This window comes from Capsella rubella, unplaced genomic scaffold (genome assembly GCF_000375325.1).
Source record: "Capsella rubella cultivar Monte Gargano unplaced genomic scaffold, Caprub1_0 scaffold_4, whole genome shotgun sequence".
Classification (NCBI taxonomy): Eukaryota; Viridiplantae; Streptophyta; class Magnoliopsida; order Brassicales; family Brassicaceae; genus Capsella; species Capsella rubella.
Window position 1 is genome coordinate 3,113,855 of NW_006238920.1, and position 15,033 is coordinate 3,128,887.

Below are 15,033 nucleotides of genomic sequence, written 5' to 3' on the forward strand. Positions count from 1 at the left end.
CCAAGGAAGTGTTAATCTTAAAAATGAAGTTCAAACACTATATCTAGTTAATCAATGATTATGTTACTTATTTAAATTTGATTTATTCATACTTGTTTTTTGCTTAACCTTTATAGCCAGCTAAAGTTTCAGATCGAAGTTTCTTGAAGTTAGCTAAGGAAGTGTACATCTTAAAATGAAGTTTAAACTCTATATCTTGTAAATCAATGATTATGTTACTTAATTGAATTTGATTTATTCATATTTCCTTCTTTCTTGCTTCAGTTGTCATCTTGTGCTGGGGGAACTTGGATCAGCAGTGCAGTATTTTAATAAATGCATGGAATCCACCGCTAGTGTCTGCTTGGATCGACGAACTACTATAGAAGCAGCTGAAGGCTTACAACAGGCTAAAGTACGCATTCTCTCCTCAGATATATCACTTTCTACCATGGTCTAATCAAATTAATTTTATGCTTTATCAATTAGGATGTAGTATATGGTAGAATGATTCAGAGGTTTATTTGCCAAGAATGTGCTGAATCAGCTCATAGTTCTGGTAATGTCAAATTGAACATACTTTATTTTACTTACCGGCAGAGGGTAGCTGACTTTACCAGCTGTGCATCCATATTATTGGAGAAGAGAACACCTGATGGTGCATCTGACGCATTGGTTCCAATTGCCAATGCCTTGTTGATTAGTTCATGCTCAGATAAATTGCTTCAAATGAAGGCCGAGGCCCTGTTTATGGTGAGTAGCCTTTCCTTTTTAGCTCTAAAAAAATTGAATGTTGCTTTCAGTGGGGATGATCTTCCATGTGAATTGTGCAGATCCGACGTTATAAAGAAGTGATTGAGCTTTGTGACAATACCCTTCAGACGGCTGAGAGGAATATTGTTTCAGAAGGGATCGGTGGGACGACAAATGTTGATAGATTAGGCTCTACGCATCACGCCCTAATAGTGTGGAGATGGAACATGATTTCCAAGTCGCACTTCTACTTGGGAAACCTTGAGAAGTCCCTTAATATATTAGAAAAGTTGCAGCAAGTGGAATATAACTACAATGAGTAAACGCTTTTTCTATTTTGTGATATAATAAATTGATTGATATGCATGTATGTTATCTATTTGTTTGCTGAAAGTGTATGTTTTGCTCTCCAGGAATCAGGAAGAGTGTCGTGAGTCACCAGCTTTTTTAGTGGCCACCATTTCTGAACTTTTGCGTTACAAGGTATGCTCTATGTTGGAACTTAGGTGTTCTTCATATTTCTGTGTGGTATAATGTTCTCTTTAACATCAACAGGTCTGATACAATCATTATACTTCTTTGCTGATACAAATGTTTTTTCCTGCGTTGGTTACGTTTATCAAAATTTTCTCCTGTGATTACAGAACGCAGGTAATGAAGCTGTTCGGGAAGGAAAGTATATGGAAGCAGTAGAGCAGTATACTGCTGCTCTATCAAGAAATGTTGACTCACGCCCTTTTGCAGCAATTTGCTTTTGCAATCGAGCAGCTGCTAATCAGGCCCTAGTCCAAATTGCTGATGCAATTGCTGACTGTAGTCTTGCCATGGCTCTTGATGAAAACTACACGAAGGTATATCATAATATTTTAGCTTTTAACTAGTGAACACTGAGCACACTCACAAGCCTTCCTCTGAGCTAGAACAAAATGCTTGTGAAGCTTTGTATAGGATTTGGTCGAGGCAGGTGCAGTAAGATTCGTTTGGGAATACCAATTCCTAAAATAATATTTGTGTATACTCCCAAACAAAAGAAAAATTATATATCTTTCAAGTTCACAAGCAAAGACACTTAGCTGTATAATGCTTCTTCCAAGATTTTTTTCACATCTTAATTGGAAAGCAATACTATTTAAACAAGGAGCATGTATAATCTATTTTCTTGAAATGTGGCAAGGTAATGAAGCAGCATCTAAACATCGTTGAGGTTTCATTAAAATATTAACCTGATTTATCCTTCCATTTTCAGGCAGTTTCCAGAAGAGCCACATTACATGAGATGATCAGAGATTATGGTCAAGCAGCTAGTGATCTCCAGAGGCTTATCAGCATTCTCGTAAAGCAAAGTGATAAGACAAAAACACCAGAGACATCTGCTGATCGTGCAAGCAGCAGAAAAGAACTAAAGCAGTCCCGTCAACGGTTGTCTTTAATGGAAGAAAAATCAAAAGAGGGCATTCCTCTGGATTTCTTCCTCATCATGTATGCTAACTTTTCGCACAGTCAATTAAACAATTCATGTTATTGGCGCCGAGGCTAAAATTACTCTATGCATTTAATTTCACTAAAATTGTAAGCTGATATATCAGACTATAATATAATCTCATTTTGCTAATTTGCAGGGGAGTGAAGACAACTGACACTGCGGCTGATATCAAAAAGTCATACCGTAAAGCAGCTCTTAGACATCACCCAGACAAGGTTACCTAGTGTTTTATTGGCTGACAATGATCCAAATCATTATTTTAAATCTGCTGATATTACCTCCTTGATGTGTATTCAGGCTGCACAGATTCTTGTCAGAAGTGAAAGTGAAGGACCGTGGTTGAAGGAGATATTAGAAGAGGTTCACAAGGGTGCAGATAGGCTCTTCAAAATGATTGGAGAGGCATATTCAGTTCTTTCTGACCCGACTAAGGTTAATTTTCCCCCCATGAACACTTATTAGGAATAGAACATCCTACGCTTGCCACGTATGACATGTTACTGATCAGGTTTTTGTTTTAACAGAGGTCGGACTATGAACTCGAGGAAGAAATTAGAAAAGCCAGGGCATCTAGAGAAAGCTACAGAAGCAGAAAGGCTGCGGAAGCAAGTAGCCCTCCTTATCAGACAAGTGCAAGCAGGCGATACTGGAGGGACAGCGGGAGGACATACCGAAATACGCCTTCTTGGTGGTAGAACTCTAAAATTCTTGGTGGCATTAGGAAAAGGAACCCAGTATTTTTTTGGTGGTTTAAGCAAAGAGGATTCCTCCGAGGTGAGTTATTGCAGAGCTGGTGAAGTGTACAGGCCTGCTACACATCAGTTCAGCAAATGATACCAGCTTGCATATTAAAGATTTGTTTGCTTCAATGGTGAAAACGGGGAACTCAACTCCTGTGAGGTTGTGACCTAACTACACATTGTCTGAAAAATTACTGATTGTACTGTTTGTAAACACATTTGGTAGATCAGAGAAATGAGAAACCTAATTTGGTCTTTAACATATTTTGTATCTGAACCTCTCCAAATTCTTGAACCTAATACACTCTTGAACCTCAATTTCGCATTGGAAACTACAATTAGTGTTCACCTTCACCAACACACAAAACCATGCATCATTCATGCCAACAGTACTTATCATGCCTAAGCTTGGCAAAGGAAACACTAAATCTTTGTGTCTAAAGGATTCTTGTCTTATACATTTATGTTCTTCTGTCTTGTTGAATAAGGTATGAAGCAAACATGGATTTATTATTGTAATATTATTGTAGACAATAGAGCACACAGAGGAGTTACTGAACACAAGACATTACAAGTGTATTTGCTTTATTGATACTAATACTTGGACAAAGCCAATTCTGGTTGCCAAGTAGCTGAAGTGAGCTATAACTTAATATAGATGCATTTGTAGTGTCAAGCTGAGAAAAGTTTTCACTCAGGAGTTTTGGCAACTCTTTGACAACATAATCATACATACGCCAGTTCTTCCACTTTTCCTGAGTAGCATTGAGGTAGAACCCAGCTCCTAAGTAGAAATCAAACAGAAAAGAAAGAAAAGTTTATCACCCTTCATTGTAAGAATGACCTGAATACATTAAGACAAAACCAATAAATTTGAAGCCACAACTTTAACTTGATCAGAAAAAAGAAGTGCTGTAATGCAAAGCAGAAGCATGTAATGTTTCATTGCCATTAGTTTGTTTTCTAGACATTTGTAGAAGCATGTAAAACATGTTTTCTAGACATTTGTTCATTGCCATTAGTTTGTTTGAATTTCTTGGTGTGGACTGAGAGAATGGTGGGAAGCATTGAGACCAAGAGCCTGCAATCAAACGGGTCTGTTCATCATAATGGTCTTAATTTGGAAGAGAAGCTTGATGTATTTCGTCGTCTTTTGGGGAAATCAGATAAGGATCTGTTGAGGATTGTAAGTGTTGGTGCTGGTGCTTGGGGAAGTGTTTTTGCAGCACTTCTCCAAGAAAAGCTATGGATGTTTCAGATCAGGATTTGGAGAAGAGCTGGGAGAGCTGTTGATAGAGCAACTGCAGAACATTTGTTTACTGATAAGACGTTGCGCTTATTGAAATATGTCGAGGCAAGGCTCGGTGACAGGACACTCTATGCGGATGAGATATTGAAAGACTGATTTTGTCTTAACATGGTTGATATGCCGCTTTGCCCTCTAAAGGTTGTGACAAAACTGCAAAGTGGAGGAAACCACTGGCAAAGTTCTTAAGTCAACCTCATTTTATTGTTTGGGACAATAATAGTGATCTTGTGACACATGAAGTAATGGGAGGCCTCAAGAATATCTACGCCATTGGAGCTGATAAGTTTCTGTTTGTACACAAAGACTTGAGTGATTACCTCGGATTTTCACGCCTTTGATCCTTCGCGTCATATTTTTCAGGTATGGTAGCAACGCTTACTAAAGAGAGTGCTACAAGCAAGTCGGTGTATTTTGCTTATTGCACATCTGAGATGATATTTATAACTCATTTACTAGCACAAGAGCCTGAGAAACTTGCAGGACCTTTGCTAGTCAGTCAAGCTTAAGCATATTACCCTTAGAAGAGAAGAAACAACCTATAGCCCGGTCGAATCATGTCCTATTTCTAAGACACTCTACAAGATACTCATCACAAGGTATATATGAAATCTTAAAGTGTCTAATCTTCCAAAAAGGTTCAACTTTTTGTCAGTCAGATTTGGTATGACATGAGCTATAGCTTTCATGAATGTCTTGGACTTTGACATTGAATATTGCCCAAATTAGCTATACTCCTATTGAAACATGATAGAAAAGGCTACCAGTTTCTTGATCAAATCATGCTTTTTGTAAGAGAATTCAAATTTATTTTGATTTATTTTTAATGTTTAACATTAGCATTATGTTATCGGATTTATTATAATTTTTTATATAAAGTTTGAATTATTGTTATTATAATATTTGTTTATATTTGCTTGCGAACTTGCTCATTTAACTCGTGATCAACATGATCTGAGTTCGAGTTTACATATTGAAACTCATATAATAAATGAGCTGAGCTGAGCTGGCTCATGAAATACTCGAGTTCGTCATGATCTGAGCCGAGTTGAGCGAACTGCCTCATTTTGACACGCCTAACTATACATGAGAACAAAAAAAAAACATGATACTTGAATGGATTTAGGGTTGCAAGAAAATTTACTGATTAAGCCAATAAGGCCCATTAAGAAAAGACCCATTAAGAAAAGGCCCAATATAAACCGACCCGTTTCAGAAAGTTGGTTAAGAAGAAGACTCAAAACCTCTGTCTGTCTCTCAAGTTGTGTAAACGGAATCAGAATCACTCAGCTTCTCTATTTCCTTAAGGCTTATTCATTGTTTTATTTTGAGAGGTATGAACAACTTATTTGTTTCGAAAATATCTGATTTAGCTTCTCTTTTGTGTTTTTGGTGAAGATGGATATTTAACAAAATTGGGTTGTTGATTAGGTTATGGGTTTTTTTTCTCAGGATCCATAGAGCTTTGAGCTGTTGAGCAGCAGAGAAGTCTATTTCGTGTTTGGGGGTTTCGAAAAGAGTAACGAGATTCTTGGGTTTCTTCAGTTCCTGGTAAGTTCCTGGAAAGCTTGATACTTTTGACTGTTAGGTGTTTGTTTAAATTCCTGAGAGAGCACCAATACTTTGATTTAAGAATAAAGCTACTCTCTTTCTTTATTCGGTAATGCTTCTTGTATACTGCCCAGAGAACTAACTGGTTTTGTGTTCTCCTTTGTTCCAGGGGTTTCTCTAGATTGCTCTAATTAAGGAAAACATGGAACCCAACAAGGAAGATAATGTCTCATTGACATCTACAGCTCAAATTCTACAAGATGCCTCCTCTCAGCCAGGTAATTTGTTAGCATTCAAGTTACTTGTTATATCTAAGATTACATGTAATTGAATGCCTTCACACTACTTCACTTTTTCCTGGTAGAGTCTTTTCTCTAATATTATACTGTGTAAAAGGGTTTTGGTGTCTCATTGCATCTAGATTACAACTTACTTTGTTCTGCCTAGTCCATGACTCCATACGTGTGCTGGGTTTTCTTTGGTTTTGGTGATCGTTAACTCTTGTAATTGAAGTTTTATATGTACTAAAACTTCAGGTTTCTCTGCCATACCACCTGTGGTTCCTCCTTCCTTTCCCCCACCAATGGCTCCAATACCAATGATGCCACATCCTCCAGTTGCCCGCCCACCTACTTTTAGGCCACCTGTTTCGCAAAATGGTGGAGCGAAAACCAGTGAATCGGATTCGGATTCAGACGGTGAACATTTTGAGATATCTGAAGAGAGTAGGCAGGTTAGAGAAAGACAGGAAAAGGCAATGCAAGAGTTGTTGATAAAGCGTCGTGGTGCTGCTGTCGCAGTTCCAACAAATGACAATGCTGTTAGGGATCGCCTTAGACGTCTTGGGGAACCCATTACTCTATTTGGAGAACAGGAAATGGAGAGAAGATCTAGGCTGGCTGGGCTTATGGGTAAGCTTGATTTCGAGGGGCAATTGGATAAATTGCTTAAAGCTCACGAAGAAGATGCGGCTCCAAAAGAGGATGTGGATGATGAAGTACCTGAATACCCTTTTTTTACTGAGGGTCCAAAGGAACTTAGAGAGGCTAGAATAGAAATTGCCAAGTTTTCTGTCAAGAGAGCTGCTGTCAGGATTCAGCGTGCAAAGCGGCGAAGGGATGATCCAGATGAAGATATGGATGCAGAGACTAAGTGGGCTTTAAAGCACGCTAAAGACATGGTTCTTGATTGCAGTAATTTTGGTGATGATCGTCCACTTACCGGCTGCTCCTTCTCACGTGATGGGAAAATACTTGCCACATGGTATGTGTCTCTTCTATCTCCTTCGTACTTCATTGATACATGTGAATAAAGAACATGAAGTTCGTTAGGCCTGTAGCTTTATATTAGAAATAACATACTCCATGTTTAGTTCATGCATTACACATTCTCAAAGTTCCTGATTTGTGTGATACACATAATTCCTCTTCTGTTTACTAAGTGGTTTTTCTTTCTTTGTCTAGTTCTCTAAGTGGAGTTACTAAATTGTGGGAGATGCCTCAAGTTACAAACAAGATTGCTGTCTTGAAGGATCACAAAGAACGTGCAACTGATGTAGTGTTCTCCCCTGTGGACGATTGTCTAGCAACTGCTTCTGCTGATCGAACTGCGAAGCTATGGAAAACTGATGGAACGCTTCTACAAACTTTTGAAGGCCATTTGGATCGTCTTGCACGTGTTGCCTTCCACCCGTCAGGGAGATACCTGGGAACAACCAGCTTTGACAAAACATGGAGATTGTGGGATATAAACACGGGTGCAGAGCTGCTTTTGCAAGAAGGTCACAGTCGCAGTGTCTATGGAATTGCTTTTCAACAAGATGGAGCTTTAGCAGCTTCTTGTGGGCTTGATTCACTCGCTCGGGTTTGGGATCTCCGCACTGGTAGGAGTATTCTTGTCTTCCAAGGACACATCAGACCTGTAAGATTCTATTTTTGTTCTCTTATTTACTAACCATTATCCAAATGTCTAAATCTCATCTGTTTTATATGCTTCTCCAGGTTCTCTCAGTGAATTTCTCTCCTAATGGCTATCACTTGGCATCTGGTGGTGAGGATAATCAATGCCGTATTTGGGATCTAAGAATGAGGAAGTCATTGTACATCATCCCAGCTCATGCTAACCTCGTGTCTCAAGTGAAATACGAACCACAAGAAGGCTACTTCCTGGCCACTGCGTCATATGACATGAAAGTCAATGTAAATACTTCTACAGTCCCTTCCCTAAGTATTTTTTTTTTTTTTATCATGTTTCATCTGCTTATAGTTTGATTCTAATTTCTTACATTTTCTCTACCTCTACCAGATATGGTCAGGAAGAGATTTCTCGCTGGTTAAAAGCTTAGCAGGGCATGAGTCAAAAGTCGCCTCTCTCGATATCACTGCAGATAGCTCGTGTATCGCAACTGTATCACATGACCGCACCATCAAGCTTTGGACAAGCAGTGAAAATGGTGAAGATGAAGACGAAGGGAAAGAAACAATGGACGTAGATCTTTAGTTTCACTTTTCATATTTGTGCCGGGACATAACAAATTGTACTCCAGGTTCAGCGATTAGCCTTTTAGAAATCATTAAATCAGTACTTATATCTTGTCGAGAGCTATACAATATCATGTTGTCTTTGAAACTTTGCCATTGCGTTTAACAAAAGGAAATGACTCAAACTTTGTATACATGAGATTTTTCAAAATATGTTTACCAAAAATTCCGTCGCTATATTACTCATTAGATTGTACAAGGAACCAAAGTAATGCTCTGTGTTTGTAACTTGTCTGAAGAACAGAGGATCTAGAGACTCTTCACCGGCAAGAAAGTGTCGAAGTATGAAACAGAAGGTGCACGCTAAAGCGCCTGCAATAGAAACAATCAAATAGCAATTGTTTCATTATACATATGTATGGTAATATACATCTATCTGAGACCTACCTGGAAGACGAGAAGATGGATACAAAGAGACTTTTCTGATTTAGGACCAAACAACCTCAAGTACACGTTGACGAGTGTCCCATCTTTTAGTTATTATATAGTATGTTAGATGGTTGAAACATGAGTTGACAAGATTCTAAGTATGTCACAAGAGTAAAAGTAGATATAAACCTGAGGAAGCGACAATAGAAAGTTGAGAACTTGAGGAAGAAAGAAGATGATGAGGGTTTCATTGAGACAAAGGCATGTATGTATGAGTGTGAGAATGGATATAAATATAAGTTGGTTCTTGAACATCATTGCACAAACGCATCACACATAGAACAAAGAGTGTTAGTGTTGTTATGTAATCATACTAGTGTTAGTGTTGGTGTTGGGAAAAGAAGTGAGAAGCCAATCGTTAAAAAATGGTTGTTATTCAACTTCATGTCCAAAAGCTGAGTCCATAGTAAGATCCACTGTTCAATCTCACTTTGATTCTGATCTCACAATTTCCCCTGGCTTGCTTAGGCTTTCATTTCCATGACTGTTTTGTTCAGGTTTCAGTTCTTTTTCCTTGTTATTTAATCTTGATCACCTCCTTGATTGTTTCAATTATATATATATGCAAGTTAATTGATTGTTGAATTTTAACATATATGATATATTATTAGGGTTGTGATGGGTTGGTTTTAATCAAAAGGGAAATCTGTGGAGCAAGCCGCTCTAGCGAACTTCGGTCTAAGAGGGATGGAAGTGATCGATGATGCAAAAGCCCGGCTCGAGTCGTTGTGTCATGCGCATACATACTTGCACTTGCAGCTCGTGACTCAGTTGACTTGGTAGGCAAGTTTACTAAGCTTAGTTAGGAAGCTTAATTAATTCCTTTGGTAGTTTTTCCAATTACTATATATCACCTGAGTATGCCGTATATGTATGTGAAACTGATAGCTTTGAGGCCCGACATCCTCCACTGCTTTACCAATATGGGAGATCAAGAAAGGCCCAAAAGAAAACCCAAGAAAGAGGGAAGGGATTGGAAGCTTCAGGAAGCACTTAAAGATGAGATCATAGCCTTTGTTACCAGGGTTGCTTTATCATAACTAAGGTTACTCAAATAAATTGTGGTTAGTGGTTGTCACTGTCACCTTGCTAGCCTTAACGGCTTTCTTAGTAAAAGTAGTATAAGACAAGGTAAGGGGAGAAGGGAAAAGGGTATCCAGAAATTGGTATCATTTTGTAAGGGGGTGGGAGAGATACCAGTAAGTCTCTCAAAAATTTGTCTTTTATCTATCAATAAAGTTAATCGTTTCTATCATTACATTGTTCGTGAGTTTACTGATCTAAATCATAACATTTTGGTATCAGAGCACCAAGATTCTGGAGTTTGATCATTATGACACCAAGTAAGATGGAACAAATGGAGAAGGTTGTGGAAGGTTTGCAAGGGGAAGTCCAAAACCTCAGCGCTTTAGAAGATGACGTTAAAGAGATGAAGAAAAACATGGAGAAGTTGGACGTCATGGAGAAGTTGGACGTCATGGAGAAGCAGATGCGCAAACTTGACGTTTTGGAGCTGATTCAGAACCGTTTGTTTGGTGAGGAGCGTTGATCGTGGGTGACAAAACCAGACACCGTCAACACGGTCGGCGTAGCTCACCTGTTCAAGCAAACACCACCGACGGAACAGACACAAGCACCAAGCGAAACCCTGGAGAAGAACGAGCCGTTAACGAGGAAGATCGAGATCCGTATGTTCAATGGCGAACACGCAGAGGCTTGGGTTCAGCGAGTCGAGCAGTACTTTGAAATGGGGGAGTTTTCAGAAACAGAGAAGTTAAAGGCCGTGCGGATGTGTTTCGACGGAGATGCTCTGACATGGTGTCGCTGGGAAAGGGACCGAAACCCATTTCTCGACTGGCACAAATGAAAGATCGCGTTTTGGAAAACTTTTCTCTAACCCATGACCTATCTGCCGGCGAAAGATTGTTGCTTCTCTGACAGGACGAAACAATCAGGAAGTTATGTAATCCTTGTAATATATCAACTGATCCAATCCTTGTAATATATCAACTGACCCAATCCTTGTAATACATCAACTGATCCAATAGAACCGAAGCAAGGCTACCATCCGTTCGATCTCCAACAAGTTCTCTACCATACCTAGTGCTAGGCAAGACTCCACTTAATGCTATGTCTATTAGCTGAATCTCACTCTCATTCACGTTCTCGGTCTCCTTCCTAGCGAAAATTGTACTAGCTAGAGATTTGTGGAAGTAACTTATGACCGAGCTTTGAATTTGAGCACTATTCGATTTGGAGGAGGTATACTCCTTCCCGTCTCCAATGGTTCTCTAAACTGACTTGATCTCCTCTTTAAGCACATCTTGGCTCATTCCATTTGCTTGCTGGAAGCCATAGAGATTCTCAACCTCCTTAAATGTTAGAGACTAGGTTGTACCTCTCACAATGAAGGTGATGTAGCCAAGACACTCATCCGAGTAGAATTCGGACTCATCCTCATAGAAATGGAGCTGAAGATAAGCGAGAACGTAGCATGTCTCCTCATCGTAGGCCTCCTTGTTCTTGGTCAGGAACGAACCCAGCCCGCACCTCTCGAACAAGAACTCAACATCTCGTGCAATTCCCAGCTCCTTCATTGTCTTCCAGTGAGGGTAGCAGGTTCCAATGAACCTTTGTCGCCTAAACATGGTATAGAGTTCCTCGGGAGGGAGGGAGCTTCTTGCTCTTCCTTGGTGCAACAGTTCTCCTAGGCTCAATGTTTTCCATAGGTTCATCAACATCCTCCTTTGCTGGCCTCTCCCCCCTTGTAACTTCTTCTCTTGAAATCGGGATGTCTTGACCCGATCGACTGACCCGATTGGGTGATCGAGTCCGAGCTCGAGCTCGGGCATCTTTCTTCTCTTTTTTGGCCCAATCGAGTCCGGATCCAGCAGCTTGGACATTTAAGAAATTTCTTGCAATTTCTTCAGCGGTTTGATTGTGATGGGCCTCCCTTTGTGATCTTGAAAGGCTTCTTCTCCTTGGTTGAAATCTTTATGAAGACATCTTAATTTTCTGGGAATCAAGAACTCAAAGCTCAACTTTAGTAGGTTAGCAACCCAGAAAATGAGAACAACAAGAACAAAAGAAAGAACAAATCCAGAAAATATGAAGAACAGTGAACTAGAGAGAAGGAAGAGAGAAATCTAACGAGAGAAGTGAGTTTTTTGCAAAATGAGAGAGTAAAGGAGCTTTAGTCGAGTTTGTGCTTTATATAGAGGGTGAGAGGGGACAAAAAATGAAGAGGGGAGCGTTTTGGTCGGGTGGGATTTAAATTTCAAAATTCAAATCGGGTTGGTCATTGACTCGACCGTTGCTACCTTTGACCCGATCGGACAGCTCATATTGAACACGATCGGACGGCTCAGATTGAACACTCGGGTGACGTTGACTCGACCGTTACTCCGTTGACTCCACCGAATGGGCTTCTGGTTTTGGGCTCTAAGGTCCATTTGGCTCATTTTCTCTTCCTTTTCTCCTCTTTAAGCCCGTTAGCACCTTTTCTTGCTCATAATCACACCTGAACACACTTAAAACAAACGCAAATAATCCAAAACAACATAATCTTAAATAAATATATACAAGGATACCATTGGGACTTCCTCCCAAGTGAGCTTGTTTAAAGTCACTGAGCTTGACTTTGCATGGGCCTTAAGACGTAGTGGAACAGTAGAAAGGCTTAGTAATCCTCTCTAGGACCAATGACCAGTGGACTTGGCACCTATTCCGCAAAGCATACCTCTTGAAACTAAGAACTCTCTTAGCCTTCCTTGAAGTTAGGATATGGTTCCTCCTTTTCAACTCTACAACTTCCTTAGGTCATCTCCAATGGAGTGGCTTAAGGGTATATTAAGCAAGTTTTTAGATCAAAAGTTTTAAAAAATAAATGTAAACTCAATATTATGTTAAGAATCGTATCTCAACAAAGGGTTTTCAGAAACATTAAAAAACTAATAGGTGTCAGTGTTTGATTGAGGGAAAAAAGCAAAACCAAAAAGAAAAAAAATTCATGCGTCGCGTCTCTCTCATTCTCTCTTATCTCTCTTTCTCTCATGTTTTTTCTGAAGGCAAAGCAAAGAGATCTGTCTGTTGGGTTGATTTCAGAGGCAAATAAGCAATCAATCTCGTCTCTCAGCCGCCGTGATGTTAATCTCTGGCTGGTCTTTCATCGGTGAGTTGAGTTGAGTTGTATCTTGTTCAGTTTGTATTATGGTATGTTCTTAGGCCGGCTTAAATAAGTTGGAATGATCAATGATGTGTTATGTTCTTTTAAAGCATAAATAAGTTTGTGTTAATGAATCTGATCAATGATGTGTTCTGTTCCTTGTAATGAATCAGTTGCGTGTGTCTTCTTCAGTTTGTGTTATGGTCTGATCAACGAATCAGTTGACTGTGTCTTGTTCAGATTGTCATTTAATCGGTTTTGAATTGTTTGAATAGAACATAACTTATCTTTGATTCTCATTTCATTTTCAGCTTGCATACATTGGTAATTGTTGGGTTGAAGCATTGAGATGAACTGTTGTAACTATGAGATGAAGTGTTGTGAAATGAAGTATTGTGAGATGAAGAGTCAGTTGAGTTTGTATAATTTGAGTGAAAGCAAGTGATGTATACACAAATTTTAAATTTTTAGAATCTCTTATTATAAGTTTACCATTGGACTTCCCAAAAAATTAAAAACATTTTAAGGTTCTTAATTTTTACTGTTACATTATTTATATTACAAATATGGTTTAAAATCATCCAATGATTCTAAACCATTGGAGTTGCTCTTACCCATCTCTTGAATGATAGTTGCAAAAGTGGTATGATATGAGAATTACAACAAAAATCAATAGAAAGAAAAACAAAAAAGAGTGATAGAACTAACTTTGAGAGGTTAGATGTGAGAATTACAACAAAAATCAATAGAAAAAAAAAAAGAGACAAACTCCGTGCAGTAATTGAATTTCAATTAGTTACTTTTAGATTCAAGCCAAAAAATGATTAATTTATCATATTTAAATTTTATATATACAGTAAAAATGATTAACAAATATTTTAATAGTTTTATTTTATCAAAAGAAATAAAAGTTAAGCTCCCTTAAGAATATGATCGGGTATAATTCAACAAAAATATGAACCTAACGGGTGCTTTAAAACTATACACAATTATTTAGCCATATCCAAAATTAAAATATCAAATTATGTTTACAATAATAATAATAAAAATATACAAATATAATTATCGAGTTACAAATATCAGTTAGTGTACTAAAAAATTTCTAAAACTATTTGTTAAAAAAAAAATCAAATACACAATAACATACATACACAATATACATGTCAAATTTAAACCAAACCTAATATACAATTATACACGCTATTTACATACAAAATATTTTCGAATATACAATATACGCATACTTATATTGAAACGAAACCTAATATAGACATGATATTTATTATACGTAGTTAAAATATACAAATCAATACGCAATTTAGTCTCTATATAATTAAAGTTAAATTATACCAGTAAACACGCTATTATGTGTATCTTATACTATTGCATACCAAATTTTAATATAAATCGATTAATAATTTTGTATTTTTAGTCATTATTTAAAAAACGTCATCCGTGCGAAAGCACATATTATCCCCTAATATGACAGTTAAACCGTACCTCACTATCAAATCGTTTGTCCCTTACAACAAAATCCGCTGTCACCATATTACTAAAAATTAGTTTGTTGTTATAAACTTATTACCCTTAAGTTATTTATTAATTCAATTTTTTTTCACACATATGACTAAAACTATTATAAACGCATTTTTTAATGATTTGTCATTTTCATTCAGTTAATTTAAAATTCTTTTTTACAATTTATTAATAATAACTAATAAAAAATACATTAAGGGGGTGTTATTGGATAAAGGTATTTAATGGATTTAAATTACTAAATGGATTTTAAAATTTGATGGATTTCTAATACATTGAACGTGGATTTGGTATTATTATGTGGATTTGAAATACATCACTAATGGATTTGAAAGTTAGTAATAGTGGATTTTATAATTTTTCCAGTTAAATAAAAATGCAATATTTTAGGCTATTTCTTTGTTAAATCAAACTAAAAAAAATCTAAAGAAAAAAAATCATTTGAATCAGAAGAATTTGGGTTTGTTGAATTAGATCGACAAGGTTTTTAACATTAGAGCCAAAAATGGATTTTTCGTAAATCAAAACTTAGATCCATAAAAACCAATTAG

At 37.6% G+C, this 15,033-nt stretch overlaps 2 protein-coding genes across 5 annotated transcripts in view; both read left to right on the forward strand.

Annotated features, from left to right (window-relative positions):
• The window catches only part of LOC17889764, a 5,772-nt gene extending 2,499 nt beyond the window's left edge, over nt 1-3,273 (forward strand). The window contains exons 4-12 of one of the 2 annotated variants that reach the window (XM_006296475.2): nt 265-394; nt 580-732; nt 813-1,051; nt 1,146-1,215; nt 1,377-1,583; nt 1,979-2,211; nt 2,352-2,430; nt 2,513-2,647; nt 2,740-3,273. In XM_006296475.2, the coding sequence (XP_006296537.2) occupies nt 265-394; nt 580-732; nt 813-1,051; nt 1,146-1,215; nt 1,377-1,583; nt 1,979-2,211; nt 2,352-2,430; nt 2,513-2,647; nt 2,740-2,910 (1,417 nt within the window). In that variant the 3' untranslated portion in view covers nt 2,911-3,273. Of the gene's footprint in view, nt 1-264; nt 395-579; nt 733-812; nt 1,052-1,145; nt 1,216-1,376; nt 1,584-1,680; nt 1,947-1,978; nt 2,212-2,351; nt 2,431-2,512; nt 2,648-2,739 lie in introns of those variants that run through there. The other variant, XM_023784202.1, reaches the window with a different exon arrangement.
• A 2,253-nt stretch (nt 3,274-5,526) lies between these two features.
• Nucleotides 5,527-8,518, forward strand: LOC17888438 (U4/U6 small nuclear ribonucleoprotein PRP4-like protein). 3 transcript variants are annotated; one of them, XM_006293881.2, is made up of 7 exons: nt 5,527-5,595; nt 5,714-5,812; nt 5,982-6,090; nt 6,349-7,075; nt 7,276-7,732; nt 7,813-8,010; nt 8,117-8,518. In XM_006293881.2, the coding sequence occupies exons 3-7, from the start codon at nt 6,015-6,017 to the stop codon at nt 8,309-8,311; spliced, it is 1,653 nt and encodes a 550-aa protein (XP_006293943.1). In that variant the 5' UTR covers nt 5,527-5,595; nt 5,714-5,812; nt 5,982-6,014; the 3' UTR covers nt 8,312-8,518. The 3 variants fall into 3 exon arrangements, with proteins under 3 accessions (XP_006293943.1, XP_023640734.1, XP_023640733.1); XM_023784966.1 differs by having other exon boundaries at nt 5,555-5,595; nt 5,693-5,812; XM_023784965.1 differs by lacking the exon at nt 5,527-5,595 and having other exon boundaries at nt 5,642-5,812.
• The last annotated feature ends 6,515 nt before the right edge of the window (nt 8,519-15,033 follow it).